Source organism: Henckelia pumila, chromosome 4 (assembly GCF_033568475.1).
Source record: "Henckelia pumila isolate YLH828 chromosome 4, ASM3356847v2, whole genome shotgun sequence".
Classification (NCBI taxonomy): Eukaryota; Viridiplantae; Streptophyta; class Magnoliopsida; order Lamiales; family Gesneriaceae; genus Henckelia; species Henckelia pumila.
Genome location: NC_133123.1, coordinates 21054958 through 21068847, shown reverse-complemented (window position 1 = coordinate 21068847; position 13890 = coordinate 21054958). Strand labels below are relative to the sequence as shown.

The following is a 13890-nucleotide window of genomic DNA, read 5'->3' as shown; positions in this document are numbered from 1 at the left end:
TTTATTTACGGATGATCATACCCGACTCCCTTGGGTTTTCCTGATTCAGGAAAAATCTGAAACGACATCAACATCCCTCTTCAAACATTTCCACACCATGATCCAAACACAATTCTCCGCCAATATCCAGATACTCCGTTCTGAACGCGCCCGTGACTATTTTAACTCTGCGTTGGGTAATTACCTTGCCACTCATGGCATTACGCAACAAAGCTCTTGTGTAGACACCCCTCAACAAAACAGGTCGCGGAACGCAAAATCGTCATTTGCTTGAGGTTGCTTGTTCCCTTTTATTCACATCCAATGTATGTAAGATTCAAAAATAAGGAATAAATTAGAAGAATTTTATTACTTTCGTTTTTTAAATATTGCTCGCATTCTAGCCATGGATAGAGGAATTACGGTGGATTTTCTGCCAGGAAAATTAGAAGATTTCTTGCTAGGAAAAATTAATTTCCTTTCTCATATTTAAATGGCAATTGTTCCAAAGGAATAAAATTATCCCAGATTCTAAAATCAAATATGTAAATGTAAGATCACGAGATTCTCACAAAACGAGCCTCGAAACCTTATCCAGAATGCACTGATCATCCCATAACGTGATCCAAATTAGGGACCGTAACATTACCATACTAAATGAACAGTATAAGCGTTGGTCGCCAAAGACCTAATAAATAATGACCAGGCAGCAAGATATGCCTGTTCACAATAGAAAATGACCTAGTTTTCTTGACTGACCAAGCCAGTCCATCAAAGCTTATCAATTAAGCTTAAAAATGTTGTTAGGACGTCATATGATGTTTATAAGACTCAAACTGAGGTGGAGTGTTGAAACACAACTTCCTAATATAAAAGATAAATTATTTTGATTTAGTTTGAGTTAAATAGGTCCCTCTAATTAGGTCAAGACGTTAAGTCGATTTGTTTCCTTGTAACTATAAGTACCTCCTGTTATAAAAAAAAAAAAAAAGTCGAGTTTTTGTCATTAATAAACAAGTATCAACCATAATCAATAACCAGTACTTCTCCTGAACTCGTTAACACAGAAACAAAACAACAAAAGGCAAGACAAACCAAATACAGACAACAGAGTTCAACTAAGCCACACACTCACAGGAATGTTATCCTTTATGAGCGTGAGATCACCCAGCTCCTTCTTCTTGGGTTTGACAGCACAACTACCAATATCACTAGTTTTCAGATACCGCAAAGCATCACTTTTAGAACGAAACATGTAGCCAGTGACTGGATCCGTGTAGTACTGCAGAAATTATGAATGTATCATAAGAAAGTGGCTAAACTACTGACCTAAGTAAAATATGCAATATGAAAAAACAACATGCATGAAGTTTTGTTTTTATGGATGCGAGAGAATGGAAAAGGATGTTCACCGCATCCTTTCTTATCTTATTTCCAGATTTCCTTGTCATAATTTCTCTTATCCAGCCATCGGGTAACCCCTCAACTGATGTGCTCTCAGCAGAAACCTAGACAAATACCAAATTTATGAAGCTAAACCATATGAAATGATTTCAATAAATCTACAGTCATTGATGAGCTCATCACAGCACAAACCCTAGGGGAAGAGTGCTTGCTGTTCCTCTTTAGAGGACTGCAATCTGTATCTGTCACGGATTTGCTTTGCAGAGATGTGTCTGGCTTCAAAAATGCTTCACCAACATTCTCAGGCTGCGATTTTAGCATTCAAAGAAAAGAAAAATAAAAAGAAATCCGTGAGATAGCATGAAATTTGTGACTTACCTGCAAAGAATCCTACAACAAAGGGAGAACTGGCTGCAATACCATTTTTTTTTTTATCAGAAACAAATGTCATGTTATTAATAGGTAAAAAAGTTAAAAGTTACATACAAATGTGGACCAGAGGTCCACGAGTTAGTCTAGGGATCTAATATGAAGATTATGCTAATTCAAAACAAGACTCCAACCCCTATACAAATCTGAAATCGCAAAAGCTTGGAAATCATTTAAACTATGTAACCACACTGCTACTCTCAGTTTGATCTTATCCCAAATCTCTTCAATCGAGTCTTCTACGTCTTCGAAGATTCTTCGATTTCTTTCCAGCCATACGTTCCAACAAACACAATGTATTGTAATTTCCCAAAGAGTTTTCCCTCTTTTGCCCAAAGAACATCCCAAATCTGTTGCGTACAAATCCTTCGTTGTCTTTGGTGTCACCCACAACAATCCCAGATCCTTTAGCACTGACCACCATAAGGTACTCGTGAATGGACAATGCACCAGTAAATGATCTATACTCTCTCCCCCTTTCTTGCACAGCACACACCAATTAGGATTTAAAAGACATTTCGGAGACCTCTTTTGGACCAAATCACAAGTCGGCAGCCTACCCAACACAGCTGTCCATGAGAATACCTTTACCTTAGAAGGAATCGGCGCTTTCCAAATGGTTCGAAACAGATCGAATTTTGAGAACTGGCAGCAATACTTGAGTAGCATAATGGTGACGGTCACAAATTAGAGTTAAGTGTTTTCTAGCGTAAAGTAAAGAGTACATTTAGTTTACTAATAGTTCAAACCAACTCTGAGTTTATAGGTTGAAACCTGTCTATTTCATAATTGGTATCAGTATACCATACCAATAAAATAATGGTAAGGAAATTTGGACATTTAGCTACATTTGCATGTCCAAAATCCTGAAGTTCAACAATTACAACAATCAGGGAGATGTACAACACAATAAACGGTGCCAGATATACTAGATATCGGAGTTCAATGATTCCGACAACTGAGGGGAAATGCCAAATGACACATCTTTATTTTTATATTATAATTTATAAAATGTGTCAGATGTGCAACAAAGACCATTTTGCTTCCTCATACAATTTTTTTTAATAAGAAATGAGAATATAAATATATTGATAAGAAGGATAATATAAAAAGCAAACAAGTGGTCCACATAACCTAACAGCAAGATCTGAACATATTGCATATTTACATCTTATAAAACTCCAATCCCTATATAAATCTGAAACCAAAAATAACTTAAAATCCTTGTGCCTCCCAATGCAACTAATGCAACTAGGTGCCCTATATTTTATCTTATCCCAGCACTCTTCACTCATCTCTTCCAAATCCTCAAAAATCTTCCTATTCCTTTCCAGCCACTCAGACCAACAAGTACAATGAACAGCAGTCAAAAAAATTCTTGCCCTGCTACCTAGAGCACGACCAAGATCCACTGCAAATAAATCCTTCGTCGATCTAGGAATCACTCAAATCAAACCCAGCTCCTCCAATGCTTTGACCCAAAGAAAGCTCATAAAAGGATTTAAAATGGGATCCTGAGTCTCAACCTCTCGCGGGCATAACACACACAAATTCGGGCAAATAGAACATGTGGGCCACCTTCTTTGCAACATCTCGCAAATTGGTAACGTCCCCAAAATAGCTGCACATGCAAACACTTGGACATTTGATGGGATTGGTGACTTTGCTTCCTCATACGATAAGTTAGTGTGTTAACAAAATGTTTTTTTTTTATCAGAAACATAAATATTATTAATAATTAAGATAATTAGAGTACAAATAGTGGACCAGTGATCCACTAATCCTCAAAAGAGGTTCAAGTAAATCTAGCTCAAAGCTAAGCTCCAATCCTATACAAATCTGAAATCGCAAAAGGTTGAAATTCTTTTATATTGTGTAGCCAAGTTGATCTGCTCAACTTTATCTTGTCCCAAGTAACTTCAATCGAATCTTCTTCATCTTCAAAGATCCTTCTGTTTCTTTCTAGCCAAACAATCCAGCAAACGCAATGCACTAAAACACCCCACAAAATTTGCCCCCTAGTTCCCAGTGCCCAACCCAAATCTGCTCCGAATAGCTCTCTCGTGGAACCTGGTGCCACCCATAACAAACCCACTTCCTGCAGCAGCAACCACCATAATGAACTTGTGTATGTACAATGAACCAACAAATGATCTTGACTCTCTGCCCCTTGTTTGCACAATACACACCAATTAGGGCTTAAGGAGCAATTCGGAAACCTCCTTTGAATCACATCACAAGTCGGCAATCTTCCCAACACCGCTGTCCATGCGAATACCTTTACCTTAGAGGGAATCTTAGCCTTCCAGAAAATGCGAGAAAGATCGAATTTTGGATACAAATCATCCGAGAAAAAGGAATCGAAGAAGGATTTTACTGAAAACACTCCTGAGTCAACCCACTTCCACCTCCGAACATCCTCCCCTCCCTCCACTAAGCTAACCCTACCCAAAACTTCCAACAAACTAGACAGCTCACCCAGCTCCTCATCCCTAATATTACGACGAAGATGCAAATCCCACGAAGGAGAATTTAACGAAGAGATGGAGTCGCTAGAAAGAAAATGAGAAATGGATTTATTATGAAGGAAACAGAAATTGAAAAGAGAATTGCCCTACCCAACAGTCCTCCCAGAACCTAATTCTATTTCCCCCTTTGACCTCTAACGTCACTGATTGAATAAAATTCGGATAAATCCTAGTGATGAACTTTCAGGGACTCCGAAAAGTGTTATGTTTTGTCAGTCCCGCATCCCATCCATTTTCATGCTTGTCGTATTTGCTTGCCACAATCCTCTTCCACAACGAATTATCCTCCTCCGAGAAAAGCCACCACCATTTACCCAACAAAGCTCTATTCCTAGAACGGATATTGCCGATTCCCAGCCCTCCCCTACTCTTTGGCAAGCTAACCTTTTCCCAAGATACCAGATGACAATGTTTGTCCCCGTCCGGCCCATCCCACAAAAAATTCCTCATTAACTTTTCCATGGTCCCCGCCACCCCTTTAGGGATTCTGAATAGCGATAACTGATACACCGGAATGGCATTCATCACCGCCTCAATCAAAGTTAGTCTACCTCCTCTCGATAGAAAAGATTTTTTCCAACTAGCCAGCTTTTTTGACATTTTGAACAACACCGGCTCCCAAAAGGATATCTTGAGAGGATTTCCTCCTAAAGGTACCCCCAGGTAAGTAATGGGCCAAGACTCCAGCCCGCAACCAAAATCTCTAGCCATCTCTACTTCCACTTCGGTCTCACAATTAATGCTCAACAAAGCACTCTTATCCAGGTTGATCTTCAAACCCGACATTTCGCAAAAAGTAAACAGAATGTCCTTCAAAAATCTTATACGTCCTACGTCCTTCACAAAAAGCTTTTACTCCTCGGAATCACCCAAAAAAATAACAAAACAAAACAAAACAAAAACAAACAAACAAACAAACAAACAAAAGTTTTGCACAACACGAGTCACGAGTAAATGCAAGATCAACCCCTCAAAAAAAAAAAAAGGAAACAGAGAGAGAGAGAGAGAGAGAGCATGCAGAGAAACGATATTTTAGGCACCCAATACCCATGGGAAAAATCCAATTAATACACACTAAAATCATCAGTGACACCGGCAACTGAAGCACAATTGCATAAAGATCTTCAGTGTGTTTCATTCTTTTTTGCAGTCAAATAAATAAATCATGGCTAATTGATGCTTCCACATTCTACTTCACAAGTTCAGCAGATACAATGGTGCACAGGCAATCTACTCTGGCAACATTTATAACACTGAATAATTGAACAGAAAACACTCAGCATCATTCAGGCATTAAGGTGGAAATGAATAAAAACAAAAGATAGCAACTAATGAATCTGAAAAAAAATGAAAAAAAGGCAACAAAAAAAATCAATACAGATCAAAGTAGCTAAGCAAGTAGCTCACTCACAGTGACTTCATTCTTATTCAACTTGTGATCGTCAAATTCCTTCCTCTTTGGCATGCAGGCGCAACTGCCAATATCATTCGTCTCAAGATATCGCAAAGCATCTTTTTTTGAGAGAAACATATAACCATTGACAGGTTCAACATAATACTGCAGAAAATTAAAATGACAAAAACAATGAGACATATTTCACAAGAGACATATTTCACAATATAAGACTACAAAAACAAATCCAGACGATATTGTATAATTATATATACAGAGTGATAAAAAAAGATGTAGTAAACTACACATGAAAGAAAGTGCATTAAAGCACAGCCACATCAAAATATGCAGCTCCACATAAACCATGGCAGGTGTTTCACTCAGAAAATTATAGAGCTAAGGTAAACAGGCTAATCACCGGATCCTTTCTAATCTTATTCCCTGATTTACTGGTCTTGATTTCTTTCATCCAGCCAAGAGGCAGCCCATCAGCAGGTGTGCTTTCAACAGCAACCTAGATATTGTTGAAATAGTTAAAAGTTAGATATGAAAGGTAGATTGACCAGATTGAGCTCATCTAAGAACAAACCACAGTGAAGGATTTTTTTCTCTTCGAATTTTTTCCAGGAGTGGAACCAACTACCGGAGGAGGTATGACATCAGCTGCTGTTGTCTCAGTGTCAACCTGGATAAAATTCAAACAAGAGCTAAATATTACAAGATGGTTCACATGGATCTAGAATTTCGATCATAACAACACAAACCACAGTGAGAGAATTCTTCCTCTTTGAAATTTTTCTGGGAGTGGAACCAGCTTCTAAAGGAGTTAGCGCATCAGCTGGTGTGGTCTCAGAATCAACCTAGATAAAATTCAAAAGTCAAGAGTTAAATAATATAAGATGGTTTGCATGGATCTAGAATAACTCGCTCATAGCAGCACGAACCACATTGAAGGATTTCTTCCTCTTAGAATTTTTTCTGGGAGTGGAACCAGCTACCAAAGGAGGTATGGCATCAGTTGATGTGGTCTTAGAGTCAACCTAGATAAAATCCAAAAAGTTGAGAGCTAAATATTACAAAATGGTTTGCATGGATCTGAAATAAGTCTCCCAAAGTAGCACAAACCATAGCGAAGGATTTCTTCCTCTTTGATTTCTTTCCAGGAATGCTACCTGCTTGTGATGGAGGCAGGCCATCTGCTGATGTGCTATCATAGGCAACCTATATAGTCTTGAAGTCAGAAGCTAAATTTTGTAAAATGATTTGAACAGATATCGAAATAGGATTGAGCTAGTCGCAGCACAAACCACAATGGAGGATTCCTTTCTCTTTAGTTCTTTTGCAGGGAAGCAATCTACTTCTGGCAAGGATTCGCATTGTAGAGACATGTCAGGTTTCAAAGAAGGTTCGCCCACATTGTCAAGCTGAGTTGATAAGAGATGCACAAAAGAATTAGCAACATGACATGACATATCAGTGTCTTTAAAGCAAAACAGTCAGCAGATTGGTAAATTAAAACTTCATGAGTTAAACATTCATGTGGCATCTCCCTCTACCATGTAAAAATCAACAAATACATAATTATTCGAAGCACAAAGCCAAATCTTGAATCCAAAGATTATGACTAGTAAACAGAAGTACACCTTCTTGTTCCATAAGAGATCACTAATAAATTATTATCAAATCAAAAATCATAAAATCACCAAAAAGTTTCATTAAATGCAGGGACCTATATGACGGGGGATGCAACTGAAAAGATTATGGCTAATAATGGGGGCTGTAACTGAAGAATCGTGGCAAATACTGGCTGTTAATGGCACTGGTATACATGAGACTTTCACTCCTATAAATACCCAATGAATGAATATTTGGGGTTCACAGAAAAACACTCAGATTTCGCCCTACAAAATTTCGGCCGAGACAGAACTAGTTTCTGCTAGGACATGAAAAAAATCGACTTTCGTAGTCCTGTCGCTTCCTAGATCTATTCCATCGGTAAACCAATGTTCTGACCAGTCCTCTAGAATGATTTAGTTCTGGAGGACCATGTAACTATGTGAACAAAGAATTTTAGTGTTTATACGAGTTCATTTTGTTTCAGTTATATTCTATGAGAATGTGGCCAAGACATATGTTTAGCTCTGTTTCTGTTATATGCTTCTGTGTATCAGAAATAATAATGTGTGTGTGGTTTATTGCCTGTTCGGCCCCAATTCGTAGAGAATTTCCAATGACACTACCCCTCGCCTACTCTTCCCAGGTAAAACGAGAATGAAGCTAAATAAGAAGGAAAAACTCAGTTTTGTGGAGGGTGAAATTTTGGTTGAGTTTGAGCTGCTGCTACAGTTGTTTGTTTAAAATTCCATTTGCCGACTAATTTAGTTTTATACTGATAATGGTTAGTTTGTTCCATTGTTGTTTTACTTTTTAGTCGTAAGGACAATCGATTTCCAATCATGAAAAAAGACGGTGTCGATTTCTGTACATACTTCGTTGTTGAATGTTTACTAGACCTGTAATTACAAACGTTTGGAAGAATTCCAATACCTGTTTCCAGTCATGGCGTGTGACAGCATACATATTGATCAACAATGCAGCCAACACTAGAATAATTTTTTTTCCTCAATAGTCAAACACGAGAATTAACATTACACTGTTTCCATGGTTCACCTCCAATAATCACTTAGTATCCACTACCCAAAAATAAGATTAGACATCATATAAAATTCCATGATGGGATACAGTGTAGACGAATCCACACATCTGCATTGCTAATGAAGAACAAAACACAAGTTTGTTTCATGAAAATGGAACATGGATTTAAATAAAAAAAAAACTTCTGCCACAAAATCACAAAAGAACCAATGCATACTTTGGGTTGTTCAATTGCGGCATCGGTTTGATTGATAGTTTTGAGATACCGAGCCACAGCAAGCTTGGAATAAAATTTATTCCCGGTTGACGAATCAATATAAACCTGCAAGAATTAGAAAAAATACATGAGAAATCCAAAGTCATAAATATTCTCCTAATCAGTTAAATGAATGCCGTCGTGATAATTTCGAAATTTTATAATACATAATAGCTTAAAGTAATGACACAAATATAAGTCCCTACTCTGAACAAAAATAACAAAATACGATATAGCAATATCTACAGATTATATAACATGGTTTCCTATGACCTGAGGACAGGGATGACAGAGAATGAAATCAAAAAATGGAATATACAAAAATAAGAGAACACACAATTCTTGTTATAGAAGATTTCCCAGTATAATTGAACAATTCCGAAACAGAAAATCGAAAAATAACTCCTCAACATTAGTAATAATCAATCAAAACATGTGACCTTACATTTTGAGGTCTTTTCATGCATTGAAACTGCAAAAAGAGTCAATCTGCAGCTTCCATAACTCAAGAATACTGGTTAGTGTTGAGGTTATTTGATATTTCATAATCTATGTTTAAAAATCTCTAAGCTTAAAAATATTTGTGCTGTTGTGAGCCCGAGGTGCTCTCAAAAGATAAACTTGACTCCATTTAATCTAGCAAACCGTTAGTGCTTCCAAATGGTTAGCAACCAATAATCGCAAAGTAACGTAGCCAGAGATCATGATTTAGTTCCAAGGGATAAGAGTATCTTCATTCATTTTAACAAATAATGATAGTTGCACATATCAGGCATTCACTCTAGCCTCTGGGGGTTTTCATTTTAATTGTAAGCGGATAAGCCAAATTTTGAGAAAGCGCCCTCTGTTTGTGGGATCGTAGCTTACTAATCAATTCATAGTATATAAAAAGACTGCAATAAATAAAGTGAAGATGCACCAGATTGAAACTTTGCCATAAAGCATTTACATTTCTCCTTTTACACAGTTACATACCTTGTAAGTTGATCCAGCACTTGAACCATTCTTTCGTGTTTTTCCCTCCATTCTCCACCCATCGGGTAACCAATCAGGAGACTTGTTGTTTTTAACTGATATCTGTGAATAGGAGAATAAATCATGTAAATAGACAACATACAGAAATATTAATATGATAAGTAGCCAGCAGACTCACAGTATCAAATTTATTTTCAGAGGATTCCCCATTATCATCACAATTTGCCTTTTGAGGAGCATCACGGAAAAAATCTTCAGTAGCACAGTGTATGACATCCTTCTTGGAATGGTACTTTACGCCAGTTGTGACATTGTAGTAGTACTACACAAGCCAGATACAAAAAATATGAGTTCTCGCTGGTTTTTTATATTCTATCCTTTTTCCACCAGCAATTAAATGTTTCCGTTGACATTATACCACATTAAAGATGGCAGGTAGGAAACAGATCAAATGACCAATATTATTGGCCATGGTACGAAAACCTACATCCAAATATGAAATGGAAGAGAAAAACTAAAGGTAAAATAATTTGACAAACAAAACCTTTATAATGCTATAAAATCATGTTTTAATTTTTTTATCTTCTACTCAATAAAGCTGTTAGTTGTCTCGCAATGGTCTGTTAAGTCTGCTATGAATATAAAAACAGCATAATCTCTTGGAGATTTCTCATCCATCCACCAAAAAACCTAATTGGATGCGTTCTAAGTCTGCAACATTGTTTTGTTTTTTTGTTGTCAATAAATGAAAGAAGAGTTTTTCACTCAGTTCATACTTCATACGAGTGAAAAAAGATAATCAGTTCATAACTTTCCATTTTTTCAGTTATCTATACACTTATCTAGACATAAACAAGAAATTCTTAATGTTCTGGAGATGATAAATTATAACTAAAACAGGGCAGTTGAAGGCTCTCGTTCGTCTCTATTGTTGATTAAGTAGTTTCTAATAATCACCTTCCAGAGAACAAACTACTGACGTGATATTCAAATATTATACACACAATTGACTGCAGCATGACTTGATCAAATGTGTCCAATGTACCAATAACGTCAGTCGCATATTTTGGAATTTTTTTGTTTCAACTATTATTTTAATATTTTAATTATAGCTTGTCAAACATCAAAAACTATCATATGCACCAAGTAAAGGTGAGAATAAAGTAGGAGCATCATGTATCTTATTGCATCATATATCAGTAAGCAATGCACTCCACACAATGAGAACGAACGCAAATAACAATTATTTGTAGGCATGTGACATGAATATACGATGCAATCCCTTTGGGGAATAAATGCTATTAGCATGGCCATTGGAATTCCAAAAGTTCACTTAAAATTTTGCCTGAAAAATTCACAACTAATTGTGCTCCTTTACGCTTTTTCCAAGCTTAATGTGCTCGACCATAGGTGACTGCTTTTCTATCACTTTTATCTAAATCAAAGCATTTTCTTCACGCTTAATTGCGCTTTCTAGAACACTAGTTTTAAGTATCTAGGAACATTTTTTCAAAAGGATAGAGGCGTCAATAGAAATGTATTACATAGAATACAAGCAGGATTTTTTTTATATAAGAAACGAGATCATATTATATACATAGATAGATAAAAAAAAAAGATCATGTAATAATTACAAAAAGCGGAAAAGTTATCGCAGATGGAGCCCTTAGAATCCACTTAATATCAACAAAATATCACGCTCGAATCTCTGACTAAATCTAGAATCGAGAACATAACAAACTATTTATAATTCCTGATCCACATAAAAGCCAGCAATTTGATCTTCTCCCAACACACATCTCCCCAATTCCGCTTTATCTTCAAAAATTCTTTTTTCCTCTCGAGCCAAACGTGCCAGCAAATACAATGAATCACCACATCCAAAGTAATCTCCCCCTCCTACCCAACTCGCTGTCACCAACCGACACCTTCATGCACATTCCGGAAATCTCTGTGGTGTGTTGTAGAGGTTGCATAAATTCCAGAACATTCTAGATTAGAGCTCTCTAGAATTCACTTGTCTTGTAGATAGAAGCATCTAAGATTAGAAGCTTCTTCACAGTCGGATCAAATAGATTTTACTCATTCATTGTAGCAAGTCACTACTATGAAAAAGGTGAAGCCCTCAAATGACCGACTTGAAAAGCAATACAAACATTCTCAAATCTCTATTATGTTCACACTTGCACGCACACTTGCGCTGCAAAAGTTGCTTTGCTAGTACTCGCAAAAGGCGAAGTTTAGGAGTAAAGGTCGCACGTGACTTTAGAAGAGCTAAGTCCGTGACATCGGGCCCTAGATCACCGCTACGTAAATCGTTTGCTGAACTCGGAGTTACCCACACGATACCCAACTCCGCCAGAGCCTTACACCAAAGGCCTCTGGTGAAGGGACGAGGAATGAGGATGTGTTCCTGTGTCTCCACCTCCCACCGACAAAGCACACACCAGCTTGGGCATAGAGAACAAGAGAGCCAACACTTTTGCAATGTCTCACAGGTTGGAAGCTTTCCTTACACTACAACCCACGAAAAAACTTGTACCTTCGATGGAATAGGCATTTCCCAATGACTCAAAAAAAAAACGATGAAAAATCCTTAGCAGGGAAGGAAGAGTCATAGAAAGATTTACAAAAGGAAGGTACCTTTGAGGCTTAAAAGGAAGTTTTACAACATGACTTGCTATGTCATATGAAGTTGAGTGTTGAGCTATAAACCAAGCACGAGATGAGAATTACTGGAATGAGGATGGTATGGACGCGTACTTAGGCAACCAACAAATACCCCAGTTAGGTGATGTTGCAACCATGACAAATACACAAATTAACCAAAGGAAGATGGAGACCAAAGAGGTTAGAAAAGATATAACAAGAAGAAATCCATTCAATACAGATGAGGATTTGACATTGAATAAAGCACAATGGCATACGAGGATCCATATAGCCGGACCCCTAAAGGTTTGATTGTTGTATAAATCAATTCATGTTGAACACGCAAAATATCATGATCCTGTATGATGAGACGTTTTAGAAAGTTATTTTTATAATGTAACGTTCTTGTCCCAAAATTCCAACACTCAATATATTTGATGCCCAGCAACTAGAAAACAACACTATGAGATGTTATTTGTATTTGGGCAACAGAATAGATAAAAACCAATTAATTACGCTCAAACAACCAGCACCGGTCTCCAATGCGCCCAACCTCAATTAAAAAACAGAATAACAAGAAGTCTCGGAAAAATAAAAGAATCACAACACACAAAAGCAAGCAAGCAAGCAAAATCATAAACTAATATACTCAACGATTCTAAACCCAACCCCTTTACAACAGTCGAATGAAGCTAAAAACATCTTATAGTAAACTATTAATCAAGTCATTCCACACCAGAGGAGCTCCATCTTATCTGAAAGACAAAAAAGGTGCCAACTGACCTTTTTAGGTTACCTATGCGGCTAATCAATAACCACCCTCGTTATGCCACCAGACTGATCAATCAAACGAAATGATCATACCCAGATAAAATAATATAAACGGAAAAACAAAGCTTATCGAGAAACAATAGATGGAAAAAATATCAAATCATTCGACGGATCGGATTCTTCCGAGAGTCGTACGGACTGTTACCTAACCCACATAAATGAAGTAGAAAAAACCCAATTACCTTCACATCCCTCCCGTTTTTCACCTCGGTCTTCTCGGCGAAGCCCGGAGGAAGCCACTCCGAAGAATTTCCGGCATCCATTTCGCCGGGATCTAGAGATTATCTAGCTAGCGTGAACAGCATACACAGCTGGGGCTAGGTCTGCTGGAAATGGACAGCAGGGGCAACATGTGTTGCCATGTGTGTGTTGATCATGTAATGACGCCCACGAGGAGAATTTCTGTTTTGGCTTAGAAATTGGAATTTCACGTTTTTCTTTTTTTTATTTTAGAAAATTAAATTATCATAATTCAAATTTAAATTTATAATTAGATCATCCAGTCGCACCTCAAATATTACTCCATTCGTATTTGGAATTATCGAATTCGAACATTTCCAAATTATTCTAGATTGAATTTGAGCTCTAATGAGTTTTCGTGTTAGCTAGCTAGCAAATGTCTTCACGTTTTGTATTCTTTTAGCATTTGAAATAAAATGACAATTATTATCTAAAATACTTAACATGATACATAATGAATTTAAAATTTATTTTAATTTTAGCATCCAAACAAGTCAAAAAATTTCAAAACGTTAATTTAATAGACCTCCCCTGAAACTTTTCATAATTAC

General features: G+C 37.0%; 1 protein-coding gene across 5 annotated transcripts in view; it reads right to left on the bottom strand.

Annotated features, from left to right (window-relative positions):
• LOC140859917 (uncharacterized) overlaps positions 1-13496 on the bottom strand; it is a 32837-nt gene extending 19341 nt beyond the window's left edge. For 4 of the 5 annotated variants that reach the window (XM_073262538.1, XM_073262537.1, XM_073262540.1 and 1 more), the window contains exons 1-14: positions 13282-13496; positions 9798-9941; positions 9620-9721; positions 8606-8710; positions 7041-7157; positions 6859-6954; positions 6678-6773; positions 6498-6593; positions 6323-6418; positions 6152-6247; positions 5752-5898; positions 1576-1689; positions 1392-1487; positions 1115-1261 (exon numbers count right to left, since the gene is read on the bottom strand). In XM_073262538.1, coding sequence (XP_073118639.1) covers positions 1115-1261; positions 1392-1487; positions 1576-1689; positions 5752-5898; positions 6152-6247; positions 6323-6418; positions 6498-6593; positions 6678-6773; positions 6859-6954; positions 7041-7157; positions 8606-8710; positions 9620-9721; positions 9798-9941; positions 13282-13362 — 1533 coding nt within the window. In that variant the 5' untranslated portion in view covers positions 13363-13496. The remainder of the gene's footprint in view (positions 1-1114; positions 1262-1391; positions 1488-1575; positions 1690-5751; positions 5899-6151; positions 6248-6322; positions 6419-6497; positions 6594-6677; positions 6774-6858; positions 6955-7040; positions 7158-8605; positions 8711-9619; positions 9722-9797; positions 9942-13281) is intronic. The other variant, XM_073262541.1, reaches the window with a different exon arrangement.
• Between the last annotated feature and the right edge of the window lie 394 nt (positions 13497-13890).